At 39.3% G+C, this 20,075-nt stretch overlaps 1 protein-coding gene across 1 annotated transcript in view; it reads left to right on the plus strand.

Annotated features, from left to right (window-relative positions):
- LOC148506001 (protocadherin alpha-C2-like) overlaps nt 1–19,164 on the plus strand; it is a 90,899-nt gene extending 71,735 nt beyond the window's left edge. Inside the window, exon 4 of the mRNA XM_088447439.1 lies at nt 18,553–19,164. Within this exon, the coding sequence (XP_088303565.1) occupies nt 18,553–18,863 (311 nt within the window). The 3' untranslated portion in view covers nt 18,864–19,164. The remainder of the gene's footprint in view (nt 1–18,552) is intronic.
- Nucleotides 19,165–20,075: the final 911 nt, after the last annotated feature.

Consider the following 20,075-nt stretch of genomic DNA (forward strand, 5'->3'; position numbering starts at 1 on the left):
TTGATGCATGTGGGCACATAGCAGCTCCATGCAATTTTATGGGGCTTTCTGTGCTTCTGATCCACAGCAGATATCTCTAATAAAGGGCTAGCCACGATGATACAAATTGCATCGTCATGCCCCTGCACATCTGTAATGACTGACATTCAGCTTATAGTGCCAAGCTTGCATCCAAATCTAATTGTGTTGCAGGTACATGAACCTGCCATAATTGTACTCAGTCTAAACGTGACCTACCTCAGTGGCATCACAAGGAGGTTGCGGGGGGTGTGGGACTCACCCGGGTGTCACCCTCTGAGGGGTGACACCAAAGTGCTGACTCCCCCTCAGTGACAGGAGCTGGGTGCTGCACTGTAACATTATGTGCAGCACTCTGCTCTTGTCACAGTGAGGGAGCCAGCACTACAAGTACACTGGTCCCCGGGGAAAGTCCACACCTCCGGGACCCCCCTGAGAGACTAAAACGGGGGGTTTGGGGATATGGCCTGCCCCCAGACAAGTGGCCACACCCCTTGGCACAAGGTCACGCCCATTTTCCCCAGCGAACCTGCACACTCCTAGCTGCACAGGGTGCATCAAAATGTTGGGACGCCACTGACCTACCTGCTCATGTCCTGCTTCTCCAAGTACTGTAAAAGGAAATGCAAGCCAATAGAAATCTATATGAGGACATTTGTCCATGCACAGTATGGAAACTTGCATTTTATGTAAAGAAAAAAATGGACTTATGTTCAGCTCTAAATGAGTTCTAATGATGGCATCTATATATCCATTCATATACTATACATACAGTATGTATATAAATGCACAATGTGGTCACCAATCATGGTAATGTATTACACTACACAGCACAAAATCACATTTCTCTGATTGCTTCCTGGACTTCTTTTATGGTAACCTTATTTAGAATTGTTGAAGTATTAGAGAACACACAGTGAACTGAGACATTGCCTTTCATAACAAAATGTAAGTATTACAACAACATTAATAAATCAGTCATTTTATTTCATAGGAATGTTGCGATTGTCTTCTCAGCAAAATAATCCAGGGACACTGATGAACACGAATGCCCATATATCATTCATGCTGCCGTCTTGCTTATTAGCATTACATATATTGAAATCTTGGCATGGGCTTAAAGATTTTATTGATTGACGTTCCATATAATCACATTATGCTCAAACACAGGGCTGGAGATAGTGCAGATTCTGAAAGTCGTATAATGCTGAGAACTTACTGTATTTCCCAATAAAGATTTAAGATACTGTAAGTCAGCCTAAGATCAATCTATAATGTTTGCTAATGTAATTCTACAATGTAATTCTAGGTACATTTCAAATTTGAAGTAAACCATTGGGTTGTTTTCTTCATTCTTTTGTTAAGTATCTTCAAATATTAAATTACAAGTGACAGAAAACAAAGAAAAACGCAGCAAAACATGATTTTCTCATAAAAGCATCAGTATAATCTTAATCCTAATAATTCATTTCAATATCAATTTCATATCAGACACTAAGGGGGTTTTGTAATAGGTTATAGGTTTAAAGGACAAGGGCGTTGTCTGCAAATTTGGTACTATATTTAAAGTGGCTGGTTTTGACCATGAACTAAATGTGGTTTTAAAGTTAGTGGCGCACTCAATGAAGACACGCCGGTTCCTTAAACTCGGCACCTATTATATAACTCCCTAAAGATTCATTTTTCAAAACCCAAAAAATTCTGGACCCTGACTACTTCTTTATTTGCACAAGTGCAAATTTTGATCCAAACACATTTTTTAAATGTGCCCCCAGTGGATGGCACCTACAATTTTTTGTTTGTGAATACACCTGAAGATGCAAACAGTGGAAATATACATTTAATACATGGTATAATTTTAAACTTACAGCATTGCTACGTGTTTGTAAAAAAATTATTACTGGCCTGTGGGCCTGATTCAGAGGTGTACACTAACCCGATGGTTAGCACACATCTCCGATGTTCCCTACCCTACGGGTCATTCTGCACATGTACAGAACGTGTCCTGCAATACCGCACAGGAGTTCCCCCAAGCCTCTACCTGATCGACAGACAGAATCATTTGGGGGCTGGTGTGGTGGAGGGGACTGCCTGTGTTCCTGGAAATGGGGGCATGTTGCTGCATTTTCTGGGTATGCTGAGGCCAGGGTCTTCATCCACGAATGCAGACTTTCTGGCCTCGCAAGCCTCCAGGACCTGGTCAGGCTACAGTAAGCTTCAGCTTAAACAGCCTGGCCAAAGGGACAACAATCGCAACCAATGGTCACAATTGTTCCGATGGTGATCCCAGGCTGTGACCTCGGTCGCAGTGCTGGGATAACGCAGATGCAGCAAGGAGGTGTCTGTTTCCTAAAGACACCTCCTGCTCTATTTGCATTTGAGATGGATGGAATTGCACAGCGGCTTGTGTGGGGCTCTGCAACTCCGTCCATCTCAGAATCAGGCCCTGAGTTCCTAACTGGGCATCTCAGTTAAGCCTTGCCTAAATATAGGGGCAAGTTTATTAGCATGCAGTATAGGATCTTAAAGAAATTTATAATATCTTAAATAAAAAAGAAAAAGTAATCTTGATACTTGATTTTTTTTATATAATTCTATATTACAATGGATTTGGGAATTCATGTTCTTAATAGTCTTTGAGGTTCTTAATGATACTTTGGGCAGCAGAAAGAGCCGATGTGTCAGATTCAACACAAAACTTGGCCAACCCTCTGCAAGTGAGAATGCTTACCTAAATTATACTTTCTACCATATTAGCTTCTTTGAGGGTTATGTAATAGGTTCTGAGATTACGGGACTGGAGTGATTTTGCGAGTTCACTGCAAAATTTAAAGCGGCCACCATATATACTGTATGGTAAAACCAGCATTACCATTGATTGCTACTTTAAATTTCACAGTAAACTTGCCACGATCACACCAGTTCCAGAATCTCAGTACTTTTTGCACAACTGCTTATGTGCTTATATGCAAACTATGTTACTGGATGACTGTTCTGCTATAATTGTATGAGCTCCACTATCAATGAGACACACACATGGATTTTTCTTTTGTCTAAACAAAGAGCCTCGTAATCGAGAGAAGCAGAACCAGGTCAACTGCCAGATATATTTATGTTACTCAGTAGGTCCTTCCTAGCCTCTGGGTAATGCAGAGACATAAGAACAACATAAAGTAATTGAATAGATAGATCCTCAACCTTAAGGAAATGATCGGAAGCTGTGTTCTTGTAACTCACAGCCTTGCATACAGACAATCCTCACCCTTGCTTTTCACCACTACAGATTAATTAGATGCATGGCAGTATGTGATAGCAGAACATTCAGCTTGATTTATAGTGAGAATGGAGAGAGATGGCGAGTCGCACTTGGCACATTTATTACAGCAGGAAGAAAGTCTCCAATTTGACAACAAACACATTCAAAAGATACTATTATGCTTTTCTGTTTATTTTGTAGCATTTTGTGACTAATGTGGTTATTTTTGTAGAAATAATCATTCACATTTTACATTGTGAGCATATTTTATCTGTTTTGCTGTTATATACATTCTTCAGGGACAAACATTGGATTATAGGTGGGGGTTTTCTGCCAAGCCATGAGAGTATAACTCATCATCATGCAAAGGAACTAGTGCTAGACTGCTCCCCAGGTTTGTGAAGGGAAAGCTGCATTCACCTTACAGCAGTGCACACAGTGTAGCTCTCTGCTACCTGTTCTAGTAACTATCTACTGCTGCTCAGGTCTCAAGCTCAATTGCTGCTTGTCTGGATCCTGGAATGTTGGCCATGTTTGGTAAAAGAATTGGTATATGAAATATGGAAAGCCAAAAAAAAGGTGAACACACTAGGCTTCCTCCCCCAACCAGGTTTTCCACTCTTCAACCAGCCCCAACATAAAAATACTAGCATTCACATTTAATAAATAGACCTGTATCTCTCAAGCAGCTCACAACATTAACTAGCATCATGTTTAATAGACTTACTTGCCCCAAACAGCCATAACATTAAAGTAATAATAATCGCCTTTAATAAGTAGACCTATTTCCACTCAACTTTCTCCCACCATCAAATAAATAGCCGCGCCAATACACGAATACCTCCAATACACCATTAAATATTTAACTCCTTCCATTTAATTATTGTCCCCATTACCTCACACTTATCTTCTCCATCAAATTCACTATCAGTTTAAAATTCAGACATATTTACAGTAGCCATTGTGATTGTGGGTGTTATGCTCCCTTTATACAGGAACTTTTGCTCTGTGAGAGTTGAATGTTATTTAATGCAGTGAAAGGACTTAGGTGGACATGCCTTCCAAGGAAAAGTGTACAAACATGTGGGCTCTTATTAAGGCTATGTATGAACAGTACACAGAGTCATTGTGCACAGGATAGTGGTCACCCCCTCTTGTTTTATACCATGGGAGTAATGAATGGAGGACTGTTATTATTTTGTGTTTTTTGAGCATATAACAACCTTAATATAAATATTATTAATATGCAACCAAAAATAATAAACAATTAACATTGACAAATTAAAAAAACACTATAGTAAAAAAATTAAGTATTCACCTCATTTCAGAAACTTATATAAAGGCTTTACCATAAAGGGGAGAGCATCATTTACTTAGAAGGTACATCCCAGTTAATTAGAGCCTGTGGACTAATGTAACTACCTTGATTTTTGTCCCATTATAAAATGCTTTCAATTAAGTAAGTATTTAAGTGATGCACTTATGTTTTTATCAGATACTGTATTTTGAAAAATGACAGGTTCCATTGAATCAATTTAAAAGAAGATGAATCTTTACTAAAATAGAGGCTGCAGAGTATAACCCTACAGGCTAATGCATTACTTACATGCTCTCAATGAATGCATTAATGTTAATAATAATGTTGGTTTAGCAGTGACGTTGTACTATAATTGTTAAACAGTAATACAATTATCCTTCCTAAGAGTCTGGCATGAAAATAGAATGAAAATAATTTACAAAGACTAGGGGCCTGATTTACTACCGTACGCAACTGCATATGTAATAGCGATTACACACGCAGTTCAACTGTGATAGTATGCTAATCCATTGCTAATACATTGCGATCGCAATGCCTTCGCAGCACTGCACAAGGACACCCACTTTATTCAGCAAACATATGTACTGTTTAGCAAGACTGCAAAACCATCAGTACAATCGAGTACAATCGCAGTCTCACGCACACTTGCACAAGCTCTGACCTTACTCAGGAATTGCTGACTTCCATGCACGCTATGAGACCTCAGGCTGCATACGGCATCACAGTGGGTAATTTATGCACGCCCCTGAAATGGCATGCGAATGCACTGGCATGCCTGCATTTCCCCAACCACCCCCCGTCACCACCCACAAATAGCACTTCCTGTAAATCACTCTGCGATGGATCTGCGTAGGTAGTTCGTGCGTGTGCACTGCAATGCGTACTCATGTGCAGATTGTGTGCGTAATTGCAGTTGCGTACGGTAGTGAATCAGGCCCTATATTCATCTATTTGTTTAATGTATAGGGAAGGATAAGTATTTATCTAAATAATATATTTTTTTTATGTATGCCAAGTAAATAAACCAATGTAAAGAAAATATAAGCAACAGTTACAATCTAATGGAGATTGAAGACAAAGATTTTTTGAGTACCAGGATACAGTAGTAGTAATCCAGAGAGACCCACCACATAATAAATTCAAACTAACAAGTGTAGCTGATGGAGAGGTAATACTCCTGTCTACCCACATGCTTGGCATTAAGGAATTAGTTTCAGACTGCAAGGGGTAGATTTACTAAAGCTTTTCAACGAGACAAGTGGTGGTGTTGGCCATAACGTTCAATCAGATTTTAGATATCACTTCTCTATTGCATTCAGGAAAATGATAGACATTTATTTGGCTGATATGGGCAACACCACCACTTGTTTGTTTTAGAAGCTTTAGCAAATCTACCCCAAAGTCTTTAGATATTTCCGGTTTCTACCATTGCTGGAATAAGGTATTTTAGCATCCAAAGCAAGAATGCAAATCTGAACTATCTTCCAAACATTTCAATTTTATATAATGTATTATTCTGTTGGTATTTTCTGTTGATTATACTGTGTTTCTAAGATTTTCCATAATGCACCCCTATGTAACCAAGTTTCGATGCACCCAATGTGACTGTCATTTTTGATTGCTATATCTCTACAGTAGATCAAACGCACAGCATGTTGCTAGGCATATCGACTCTCCATAGAACAGTTACTGATGCTTGATTTATGGGGTATCATGGTTTATTTCACTCATGACACTGCACACTTCTACATTGAATATCTTAGTCATGCTCGCTGACTTTGAAGTGCTCCTCTCCAGGAGAAGCCAGAAGAGTAGAAGCAGCTTCCTGCACTGGGGGTGGGGTTGGGCTCTCATGTCACTAGATACCCATCTCTGCAAAATGGCGCAAGTTGCAGGGCTGTGGGGAGGGTTAAAATGAAGTGATTCTCCATACTAATGGAGATCCAATGACTCTTCCAGGAGTGCAAGAGGCTACCTGAAAAATTGGAGTCTCCTGCACCTTCTGGGAGAGTGAGAATGCATGATCCGAGTGTTTCCCAATAACTGCCACCAACTCTTATCCCACTATGTGCAGCAAAATGAGATGTAGTAGTGACACTATTTACCAGGCAGTGACAGATACAGAACAAAAAAGTATCTTTTATTGCTGATTGTAATATTTAAATATTACACTTCTAGGTTCCGCTTGAGTTTGTTCCTGTGCATGCACAACAATAGGTAAGTGCATGTACCTAAAAAGAATAGAAAGAAGGGAATGGATCTGAAGGATCCCTTCACACTCCAATATCTCTTTCCTAAGGAAAGAGCTGCTACTATAATATTTGGATAGAGTTAGATATCAGAGACAAGCTTGTTAAATTGGATAAAACAGCTATTGGGATAGCGGTATTCATTAGTACTGTACATACTGTAGGTTTTGCACAGGAGATATCTGCAATAGGCCCCCAAACCCTGGGCAAGATAGTCATGCTAGTGCTGTGATCCAATTTTTAGAGAAGGTGAAGATTAATTCTAAGATTAATACTATGAACCTCTGGAATGCATGTTCTTGTTCCATTTGGTTTTCATTCAGCCTCCAAGTGCACCCTTAAAACTAAATTTTTCACTCTAGCTTACAAGCCCTCTACCCAACTCTGCAGTCTCTTCCCTCTTTTCCCATTGTGTCCACCCATATCTCTATAGTCTGGAAGATCGCATAAGCAGGGCCCTCTCTCCTTATACTTCTTTATTTAATTATGCTACTAACAAACTGTAATTATGTAGCTATGTGAATTTATATATTGTCTGTAATTGCTTCTACTGATGTATTGTATTCTACTGTCAGTTTTATTCTTTTGTACAAGGATTCCAATCAATAGATCTACAGAAAAAAGATCAACAGTGTCTAGGTAGACAGGCAATAGGTTGACTTGTACAAAAAGTCAAAGGTACAAAAGATCAACACACAAAATGTCACCATAGATGAAGATCAACAGGTACAAAATGTTAACATGGTCAAAGGGTCAACATTGGAATGATCAACACAAAAATGGTCAACCCTTTTTTTTGTTTTTCAGGGTTAGGGTTAGGCTCTAGGGAGGATGGTTAGGGTTAGGCACTTACACCGATGGTTAGGGTTAGGCACCAGGAGGGAAAAAAATATGTCGACCATTCCCATGTTGATATTTTCACGTCGACCTTTTGTATACATTGACCTTCATCTATGTAGACCATTTGTGTGTCAATATTTTGTACCTGTTGACGTTTTGTATCTGTCAACCTGTTGCCTGTCTACCAGTTGGTGTCTACCTAGACACTGTCTTCCTTTCATTCAAACCCTTGTACAGACCCCTTGAGGCACCTTTTATATAAATGATATTAATAATAACTATTGAAAAAAGATAAAGCTAGAAAATATTAGGTGTTCCTTTAATCCCTATATGCATTTATTCATATCTACACTGTATAACAATTAAATTGAGAGGAACAGAAAACACTTTGTAAATTTACAGTATACTGTAACCCCATTAGGTATTTGTTTGCTGGGTTATTAAAAAAGGATAAACATTTCAAAGTGCTGACCAGATAAAATCAGCGCTGACCGGAGCTGTCCAGTGCTGAACATTATGTGCAGTCATGATTTGACTTTGAAGAAGTGCAAACAATACATTTTCCAGTGGGGAAATAGTAAAATTGGGTGGAGCAGAGAGGAAACAGGTTACCTGTAGATGTTTCCCCATGGAGTGAATTTAGCAAATGTATTATATTTCTGCCTTCATATCTAACTTGTCGATATTGATAAAGTGCTGCAGCTTTATTTTGTACATCTCTCATGTAAATAACACATAATCAAAATCTATTTTCTTTCATAGAGATAGATGAATGAAGGACTTAATCTTGACATAACATCAGGTCATCTTATACACACACATTCCGCAGCACATATCCTAACCCACTGCTCCATGCTCCTTCCTCACTATCTACCCCATCTGTGTCGCCCCTGTCTGTCTGCCCTTACCCTTTAGAATGTAAGCTGTCATGAGCAGAGCCCTCATCTCTCACGTGCTTCTCCTCCCCCTGCTTATAGTATAATTTACTCCTGACTCCCCACAATGACACCTAACAACTGGTTGCTCATGCCCTGCTGCTAGTGTTATGCAGCTATGTATATAAACCATGTCCTTGTCCTACATTGTTTTGTATTACTATTAACTGTATTTCTTGTGTGCTCATTTATGTACTGTGTAAGGCGCTGCGGAACCTTTGTGGCGCCATAAAAATAAAGTATAATAATAATAATAATATTGGCATATTACTTGATAAAAGGAACATGTGGAGGTTAAAATGAATATTTTTCAATTATGACACAAAAATAAAGCAAAGACTGTGCTTTAATTGATAGTCAAATATGTTCAAGTAGCAAATAAAGCCATCTCAAGGATCTGACTACCTTGATATTTCATTTTTTTGCAGCTGTAATTTCTCTAATGGAGAATATGCCCTACACAGATTATACTAAATATAATACTGTCCTGAACTTATGAACTCTGCTAGAGAGTGCTCAGATGCAGCGTGCTAGAGCTGCTTTGCAATTCAGGTTTACTTCCAGATCACTGCTTATCTACTGAGGTTTTTATATCTATTCTAAATTTAACTCTTGAAATGTTTGCGTCTCCAAACACCCTGACAAAATGCATCTGCAGTGTCTGTGCCAAGCCCGTTGTGAGCAGTAATCAGGTTAGAGGCAAGGACATGTTCTTCCTCGCCTCCTGCTTTTGTGCCTGTGTTTTATCAACAGCATCTGAGATGTTGCTAAATGAGGCAGCATAACATTAACCTGCGGATAAGCCCGTTGCATATGTCAACATGACATTAAACAGGGTTGTTCAGCTTTTGCTATGCGTAGTTATATGGAGGGGATAAAATAATAAAATAAAGCGGAAGCCTGTGTTATACTGAACACAACAGACCTATATTTTCAAAAGGATGAACATGTGATGGGAGCTTTATAAGAGAATCTACGGCATTCATTGAGAAAGGCAGAGACCATAATTGCATGCTCTGTTAAATGAATGGAGGGTGGGGTAAGAACACTATGCTGCCCACACATCACTGCAGAGAAAGACGGCATGAAAAGGAACTGTTTATACTCACAGACAATCATCGCCTCTTTTTTGTATTTGTAATAAGACAAAGGCAGAAAACAAAATCGGTTTTCTATTGTTCCAGATCTTGTTTTGTAACCACTAGCTTGTCAGCCGAATGTAGTAAACAGCAGATTGTGCCTTTAGCCTGAGAATATTATGCAAATGTAGCAGGGAGATTCTAAAAATAGACACCACCCCTCTGTTCTTTACATTTAAACACTGTAATAAACGTATATACTGTAGCAAGAATAGGACGCTTTCTATATACAGTAATTAAAGCAAAATCAAGTATGTGTTTAAAGTGCAGTAGAATAATATTGCTGAAATAGTCTTTGCTTCTCAGCTCAGAATTGTGGTGCTCAAGTGCTGTCCTTGCTGTTGTCTAACCATTCTGCATTTTTAAAGAGAAATTTATCATTCATAATTGAGATTATATAAATGATTAGATTTCGGGGTTTCCTAGGTATTTTTAGACTTAGGTCTGGATTTATGATTATGAACCTAGGTTATGTGGCAGCTTTCTCAGGGAAACTGATACAATCTGCAAGCGTTATGCTGAGGCATGATTAGGAATCTAGCTATATCTTTATAATCTGAGGGAAAGGGGTCATGCTTCAGCACTCATCCATCATACAACTGCTAATTTGCACTTTTAGGGCTACAACAGAATGAGGTGCATAACATTGGATTAATGAAAGCAATGCATGTGTATTTAGCTAATTTATTTATATTTAATATATTTAAAATTTTAGTGAGCTGAAGCCATGCGTGGCTCTCCTGTATTCTGGTGCTAATAGGTTTGGGAGATATAGAGGGCCTGATTCAGACCCGCTCGCAAGCGCTTGAGCACTCACGAGCAGGTCGATGGTGTGCTCTGCGCATGCGCAGCGGCTGCACTGCACGTGCGCAAGCCCCGGAGCGAGAGAGAAATTCTCTCGCTCCGTGGCTCACTATAAAAGGGGTGGCTGTCGATGTTGATCGATAGCTCACCCCATTTTGTAGGCGTGGCAGGGGGTGGCTTCACAAATGGAGGCGTTCCCATGCGAACGCCTGCCATTTGTGGATGGCCCCACTGACATCACCAGTGATGTCAGTGGGAGAGCTAGCGGCTCTATTAGAGCCACAGCTCTCTGGGGCTTGCGGCCATGAGACCCTACCACGAGGGTCTCGTCGCAAGCCCCGATGGTCGCAATGGTCTTGACCATTGCGACCATTATCCTGGCCACTCGCAATAGCTGTGGGTGGTCACGCACAGCTACGCGAGCGGCCAGGAGGCCGCACATAAAAAACCCACCCTGATTCAGAGCGAGCGCTCTTTCAGAGCGTCTGTCTCTGAATCAGGCCCCCGATACTTAAATCAATGCAAAATAAGGTTACAAAAAAACATTTGTCTGATTTTTGGCCTGGCATACAATACTCAGCATAGGTGATGGGGAGTACCTGGAGGGAACATTCAATGTTTGTAATTATTTTCTTGACCTGACATCAGAGGGGAGAAGATACTGACCATGCAAAAGACCCATTTTCCATCTGGCACCAGAGGAGGCGAGAAGGGTCCAGAGTCTGTTAATTATATTGATGACCCCAGACCAGATCTCCTTCAGGGGTAGAGGTAGTACTTGATTTGAATGCATTTTTATTTTCACCTCTCTCTCTCTTGCACTCACTCTCTCTCTCACTCTCCTCTCTCTCTCTCACTCTCTCTCTCTCTCTCCTCTTCTGTTATTTTCTCCACTCTCACTAAACTACATCTTTCTGTTTTCTACATGTAACTCCCCTTTAACCTCTAAAAAGGGACTCTTGGGGGTATATTTATAAAAGTTTGTTTTTATTTTGGTTTTGATGTTTGATGTAGCTCACCTCAAATCGAATCAAAACTAATGTACAAATCCCTCTTCAAATCCCACATTACTAAAATTCGATTTTAGAAGCATTTTCTAAATCAAATTCGATTTGGTTCGATTTTGAACAGTCATTTGATGTTTGCTTCTGCATGTTCATGTACAAATCGAACACCAAATCCCACTTCAAATTGAACTTCAAAGCCCCAAATGAATAGAACTGCTTCATACTTTCATTTTCATCATGAGCAGTAAGATTTCACACAGATTCATGCATACATCAGTGAGATGCATGCATGTATCTTACTGTAAAATGCTTGTTAAGTATTAATTTTATTTAAAAAAAAATGATGTGGGGTCCCGCCCTAAAAGCACAACCAGCCCCTGGAATTTGCATAGCCAGTCCTGGTTGTGTAAGTACAGTGGAAAAATTGTGTTGGGTTCCCCTGTATTATCGCAACTAGCACCAGGCTCTGATCCAGTCCTGGTTCTGGAATTACAGGGGCAAAAATGCATAGGGTTCCCCTGTAATTTCCACAACCACCACCGGACCCTTTCTATTGGGGGGTAATGTTACAGCCAGGGAAACCCTGTCACCAGGTTCCCCAGCCGAAACATTACTCCTGATCGCTAGTCAGCCCATGGCGGGGATCTCTGGGGAGTTGGGGACACCCCAATAAAAGGGTCCCACTCTCAAGGGCACCCCAGGCCTAGGCTGATAGCCTGGACTATCCCCAGCACCCATGAGTGGTGGGTGCCGGGTTGATAGTGTAAGTGTAGTCTAAAAAGATAAGTGTAAAAATTGTCTTTATGAGTAGAACTGCAGGTCCCAGGAAGCTACCCACACATGTTGGTACTTGGAGATCAAAAAGTACCAGCATGTGGGACATTAAGCGCCCGCTGGTACCTGTAGTTCACCTGTAAAGAACAATGCACACCGTGACAGTATACTTTTAATACATACACACTCACACATACTCACCTACATTACCTGGACTGGTCCTCTTCTCACTGTAGGCAACCTTGGTCTTCGTAAAATAAAAAAATTTAAAAAACGACCCATGCATTAGGTACCAATTACGATGGTTGATAACTCCCGAATCAAGAGCTCAGACCTGGCTTTTCCCTTTGTAGTGATGGGTCTGAGCGTTCATTGCCTGAGAGAGGTCAGCCCCTACCTTTCTCAGCCAATGAACGGCTCCCACCATTGAAGTCAATGTGAGAGCCGCATGGTTACTAAAGGTGATTCTGCTGTGACATTACCACCCCGCTAGAAAGGGTCCAGTGTTGGTTATGAAAATTACAGGGGTACCCTATGCATTTTTCCCCCTGTAATTTCAGAACCAGGACTGGCTATAAAAATCCGGGCTGGTTGTGCTTTTAGGGGGGACCCCACATCATATTTTTAAAGAAAATTAACACTTAACAAGCATTTTACACTAATATACATGCATGCATCTCATTGATGTATACATGCATCTGTGTCAATCCGACCTGCTTATGCTAAAATCAAAAGCATAAAGCAGGTCTATTCATTTGAGGATTTGAAGTTTGATTTGAAGTTTGATTTTGTGTTCATTTTCAAATTGACTAATAGTATATAAGGGATTGTGTGTTGTTCTATGTAAAAGTACCGATGTTTTTCCGATGTTTGATTTTGAGTGGGGTTTGAGTGAAATTTGGTTTTATGTTCGATTTGACATTCGATTTTACCTTTAGTAAATCTCCAAATGCAAAATCGAATGAAAATCGAATGTGAAATCACACTAAAATCAAAATTCAACATTACTAAATATACCCCACAGTGTCTACTTTAAGGGAGTTAAAAAAGAGTCGACTTCTCCATTATTGAAAAATTCTAAAATCATGCACAATGAAAGCTGTACAAAATGTCACCTCCCAAAAATAACATGACAATAATAAAGCAATGTAATGTAATTACTGTAGTATGAATGAGCTCTCCCCACTAACTGTAGTATAAAATTATGCAAAACATTGTTTTGCAAATAAATATGGTAAATAGTAGAACTATATAGTCTATTAATATGCATTAGTGCATACAACATATTTCTGTTCAACATGTGTTTAATAGGATTTCCCTGCATTAGGGGATAAGCTGTGCAATGACACACTCTGTTTTTATGTACTAAATAGTATTTGATCAACAATGAGATTAAATAGATGGGATTATAAAAATGGCATTTTCCATCATGCTGAACAAGGATCCTATTGATGCTCTGGCATTTGTTTTGTTTTACCCGCTATATCGGACCAATTGCACAATTCACTGATCTCAGCATATTTAAGGAATTAAAACTTAACCTAGAAACCTGCGCTGGTGTAACTACCATACAGATGTAGCCAAACTCATCATTGCCGCGATGCATATGCATGGGCATACGCATCACGGCATAGCGCAGCATTTGATAAGCTGCAACTAGTGGCAGCCAACGTTTACTCCATAGATGCGGGCACACTAGTCATGCCATCCATGCCGTGATGCATAAGCATCGCGGCAAAGATGAGCGTGTCTACATCTGTAGGTGCAAGGGGTGCAGCTGCTATGGGACCCATCTTCCTTGGCAAAGTCACATTTCTTATATACATTTTTCACCATTGGGTGGTACATAGGGGCCGTTATTATCTTTTGCTATGGGGCCTTCAAATACCTAGTTACACCCCTGCCTGCGCTCCTGTAATGTTGTTGCCTATCTCAAAAACCTGAGTGTCACCAAACACTCCTGAAACTAGCAAGAAACAAAATGGTTTATGTTAACTGGCACTATTTAAGTGATGTCAGCATATTTTCCTCTTATCTCTACATTGTTTTTTTGTACAGCAATAGATGGGATGCAGTAAGGAAGCCGACGGTTGAAATGCCGACTGCCGGCTTCCCAACTGTCATATCCCAGCAGGGTACTAATGACAGGCATCGAAATCCCGACACCTGTCATTATACCTATGCTGGGAGCCCGACGCCCGGCATACCAAATGAAGGAAAGCCAGGTGGTAGCCGCGGACAGCACCGGGATGGTTAGGTTAGGGGCTCCCGGGGGGAACTTAGGGTTAGGCACCCTCCTGGGAGGGTTAGGGTTAGGCTAGGGGAAGGGGGGGTTAGTGTTGGGTACCCCTGGGGGGAGGTTAGGGATAGGCACTCACCTTCCCCCCCGGGAGACTTAGGTTTAGGCTGCGGGGACGGGGGGTTAGGTTTAGGCACTAGGGGGGAGATTAGGGTTAGGCAGCCCTAAAGGAGGGTTAGGGGGGGAGTAGAGTTAGTTAATACTTACCTTTTTAGCTGTCAGGATCTTCACTGCTGCCGGTCTTCCGGCATCGGGATTTAAACCGCCAGACATAGGTCCGGTGGTATTTCATACCGATCCCCAATAGATATATCCTATTGCATTCTATGTATATTCAAGTAAACTTGATTTAAGCACTTACTATTAGCTGATGAAGGTACCATAACAAAATCCAAAAGATTAATTTTAATTCATTTATTCAGTAGGAAAACTTTTACTTTGCTATTGTGTGTTATGTAGCACATATTGTGCTCAGGAAGTAAGTTGCCCTTTAAATGTTATTATATTCGGTATGGCATGAATTGTTTTTGACAAGGTTTTTATCAGACCTATGAGAATCAGGTGCATGAAAATATAAATGCTGCTTCAATTTACAGATAAATATCTGCCATGTTCTGTGGTAAACCAGACAGAAGTTTAATTTCCTGAAAAGGGAGATAAAGCTCAGCTCATAAGCAAATCTGGTTAACTCTGTGTGTTTAGGATTAGGATTTGCAGTGCCCTTCTTTTCCATTACTGAGAATATAACAGTTTACATGTCCTCTTCTGTAAATCATTGCATAATATTATTAATTATAGAGCTTTGTGTTTTTAATTCTAGAACCATATGCCCTTGATAACTGCAAAAGAGAAACACTGGTTTATTTAAGCAGCAGTTGTATCTGTTGGGCAACATATCGCTATAATAGATTCAGAGGAGCAATGGTTTAGTTCTGTGCATGCATCTAAGGCGTACTGCACATGCATGCCGATGGTTACTGCCAGAGGACGCATTTCAGAATTGCATGGAGATCCACACAATTTTGAGGGCCGTTCTTGGATGGTGATTGGTGGAGTGGCTGCGGATGGCAGGCATGTCGGTGTCAGGGACTGCGCTGAAAGACGCAGTTCTACTGGCACCAGCAGCCATGTACCATTGGACATTCTGAGCAACCATAGGGTTGCTCTAAAGCTTGATGGTGTGGCTGATATCCTGGGATCTGGGTAAACTCCAACAGTCGGGTTCCTGACACCTGTCAGAATCCCAGAGCCAGTATCCCGACTGCCAGCATCCCAACAGTAACTAGCGGGGTTGGGGGGAGGGTTAGGGTTAGTGCTTAGGGTTAGACACTAAGGGTAGGGTTAGGGTTAAACACTAAGAGGGGAGGGTTAGGTTTAGGGTGTGGGGAGGGGGAGGTTAGGTTTAGGCACTAGGTGGGAGGGTTTGGTTTAGGCATAGGGGAGGGAGGGTTAGGGTTAGTGCTTAGGGTTAGACAGTAGGGGAAGGGTAAGGGTTAGACGCTAAGCGGGGAGGGTTGGGTTTAGGGTGCGGGGAGGGGGAGGATGGGTTTAGGCATTAGGGGTTGAGGGTTTAGTTTAGGCACAGGGGAGGGTTAGGGTTAGTGGTAGGGAGATGGGGTGGGTTAGAATACTGACTGACAAGTGTCAGTATTTTAACCCTGTCAGGATGCCGGCGTTGGGATTCTGTCTGTCAGGTTCATCTCATACCCAACCTGATATCCTATCAATGGTGCTTCTTTGAACACACATTGGTGGACTTGCGCAGTGACCGGTTGACACTTTAATAGGATTCCCAGTGGCCATGGCATTACCCTGCAGCCGCAATAGCAGCTGCGACAAAAGTCACAGCCATCTCTGAATCAGGCTCAATGTTTCTATTTGTACTGGAACAACACATTTAAAAATTAATCAAAATACTTTATTACATGTTTATGCTTTTATTATACTACTTTATAAATTGCTAAGTAGTTGCTGTGTAGATAACAGATAAGAAAGTATGTTTTCTTACATATGTAGACTTATTAAAGTAATCATGCAGAGATTGGTAATTCTTGCTTACAATATTGTAAGCATTTACTGATGGCTGGTATTTTTTTACTGACACAGTAATATGTTATTTCAAAACTTTTTAAGAGCTGAAAGGTATTCAGGGATTTTTAAAACAGGATATCCTAAAGAATATCAGTGTGTCAGCCCTTTTGTGCATTATCGTATTGACCAGTGGTCACTACAATAATACACAAAAGCTACTGTATAGCAAGTATTCACCAATTCTTTATTTTTTTATATCATTGAACTAAAATGTATTTGTTCTGGGAGTCTTGCCACTTATAAATACAATAACTCTACAACATGTTAATTAATAAAAAATTCATGTTTTTTGAAAGTTGTCATAATTGTCATTTTCCTTAAAATAGACTTGACAGTGCTCCAGGACAGATTTACATTTTTTAAAATCTTCCCTTGGTCATCCCCTGATTTATGTTGTTCAATATTTTTTTCTAGATTTGATTTGTACATTGTAAGTTTATATGTACTTTTAACTACTTGATGAACCTATTTGCACTGATCAACTGTGGGACCCTTCAAGTGTTTTTATTTTGAACTAAATTGAAACACTTTGATTGTACTGTACATGGGCAGACTCCAATTAATAAATCTAAAGTGAACTGATTGCACTTTGATTTCCTTAAGCTGGACATACATTGTCAGGTAAAATGTCTGTCAGACCAACATACTTTCTATCTGACAGCCTGAAACCAACAGATATCGTGACCATACATGGAGAGATATTTCACAGTGTATGGCCACACAATATCTGGGTACCACCTCTGGGAAGGAAACATTTCCTCACTCTTCCCCAGTGAAGGAAGTGGAACAGGAGAAATGTCAGGCGGGTTGGCCACGTCAGCAGATACACTGCCCGATGCGGCCTGATCAGTCGGGTATGTTTGAAAATTTTTCATGCCTGACCATGCGATCATCGCTGATCGGTTGCGGCCATACACTATGCAGTTATCGACCCAAGCCACCAATATTCTTTGGAACAGACTGATAACTGCATAATGTATGCCTGGCTTTAGGCCATCTATGTATTGTGTAGGGTGAATATTAATGTAATAACTTTTAGTCTATCCTTTATTGATAATTATTTAAGAAAATGTTTTACTGTTTATTTTTTGACCTGACATAGTATGCGGTGAGAAAATAAAACATGAAAAATATAAAGTTTTTTTATAACCCCAGGATGTACTGTTTGAATATATACAAACATATAATGTCTATTTATCCATAAATATATAAATAATATATATAGTAAATATATTGTTTATATTTAATATATTATTTTTATGTTTATATTGTACATATAAATCACTATTTGAATACCACAGCAGCCAGGGAGAGGTCTATAGTAGAAAGCCATTGTCACAGTACACAGTTATCCTTTTTGTGTATCAGTATTGATTATTGAAGTAAATTATAACTGATAAATCATGCCAAACTTTTTGCTTACGCTTACCTTAAAGCAAATATAATTTATACAAAAGCAATTTCCTACTATGACCATACAGTTTTGATTCATCTGCAGATACAATTTGGTTTTATTACTTATAAATTATTAATTTAGAGATTCCATGTAAGTAAAAATTTAAAAAATCTCCAAAGTAGTTGGTCCATAATGAATACCTTTTAATTAAATTAATGAATTAATTAAATGCTGAACCAGGCTTGTTGAGCATTATTACTGTTATTGTTTTAAAACTATTGGTCACTGACAATTGGCAGCATTTTTCTCTTCCTTAGGAAGCTGACTTCCAGTGTTCTCTAGTTAGGATCCTGAGTGTGGACTTTACTTTTGTGCAATAATTTAAATTATTTCATAAAATTTACATATTTTTCTTAACTGTTGCAGAACCCGAAGGAGGAGAAGTGTCTCCCCCTGTAGGAGCTGGTGTGAACTGCAACAGCTGGACCTTCAAATATGGACCTGGGAATCCAAAACAACCAGTGCCACAAATACCACCCGATTTTCCAGAGAATTTTATTATCCCAGGATCTCCAGCCATCATTTCGATCCGCCAGGATCAGCCATCAGCCCAAGGTCATAAAAGTAACTTTATAACCTTTGGTAAAAAGGAAGAGACAAAGAAGAAAAAGAAGAAGAAGAAGGGGAACAAGAATCAAGACAAAGGAAATAATCCAACTGACAACAACGATCAATGAGAGGATAATGAAGCCAATTATTACCACATTTTTTTGTAATAAATAATGTAGCAACTCGTAAATTTCTTCCTATTGTTAATGCACCTTCCTATTAACAAAAAGACTTCAAGATTCAAGCCTGGAAACCTAAACAGTCTGTCTATATTATTTATCAGTTTATGTCTTAAAGCTTTATTATGTCAGATGTTTAATCATATGATACCCAGCAGTTGTCTCTCACATCCAAAGAACACAGTGGAAAGTTTGTGCATATAATATAGTAAGAAATGTTTAAGGCCAATGGGAGAGATGTACTAAGCCTTGGAGAAAGATAAAATGAGGAGAGATAAAGCACCAACCAATAAGCTCCTAATTATCATTTTTCAAACACAGTCTGTAAAGTGGCAAGCTAGGAGCTGATTGGTTGGTACTTTATCTCTCTTCACTTTATCCCTCTCCAAGGTTTAGTACATATCCCCCATAGTTTCTGTAAATAGTTCATGTGTATTGTACTGTATAGAAAATTAATTGTCTCCAGCCACCTATGGGACAATATGTAATTGTAGATTTCAGCCACATATCAGTGGTAAATCTGAGCAGAAATAAGCTACAGAAAAAGATGATAAATCAATAGTAATCAAATATTCTAAATAGGGGGCAAACTATTACAAAGTCAAAATATTGCAAATAAATAGAGGGTGTAGAAAATATCTCTTTATTGTCGTACAGTGTATCTCATATTGTCTATACAGTATATATCAGCAAATTAGCTATTATGTTTTACCAGACACTAAATAACATTTAAATGCATTGATCTAAATTTGCATACAAGCTACAGTATGTGAATCCTCAGGAATCAATGGAGTAAATGTACATTTATTTTTGTTCTCATGTACCTTCTGTAATACACAGTGGCTTGAACTACAGTAAACAAGTAAATGCATAATTGAAAATTTATAAAAAATAATGCAAGCAGAAAAATTTAATTTTCAACAGTTGTTTACATGTAAAAAAATATATATTTTTTGAAGAGTGCACATTTCAAAAGACATATGCTCTCTTTAACAATAAGAAGTAACACACTAAAATATTTGCATTTATGGGAAAAAGCTATAATCAAAGTACATCATAACGTACATTGTTTAAACAGTACATTGTTATGTACATCATTTAGAACAAGCTTAGATTTTCCAATACATTAAACTACAAAATTGCGGACAGTTTTGTTAATAA

This window comes from Taudactylus pleione, unplaced genomic scaffold (genome assembly GCF_031769625.1).
Source record: "Taudactylus pleione unplaced genomic scaffold, aTauple2 ptg000431l, whole genome shotgun sequence".
In the NCBI taxonomy this organism is placed as follows: Eukaryota; Metazoa; Chordata; class Amphibia; order Anura; family Myobatrachidae; genus Taudactylus; species Taudactylus pleione.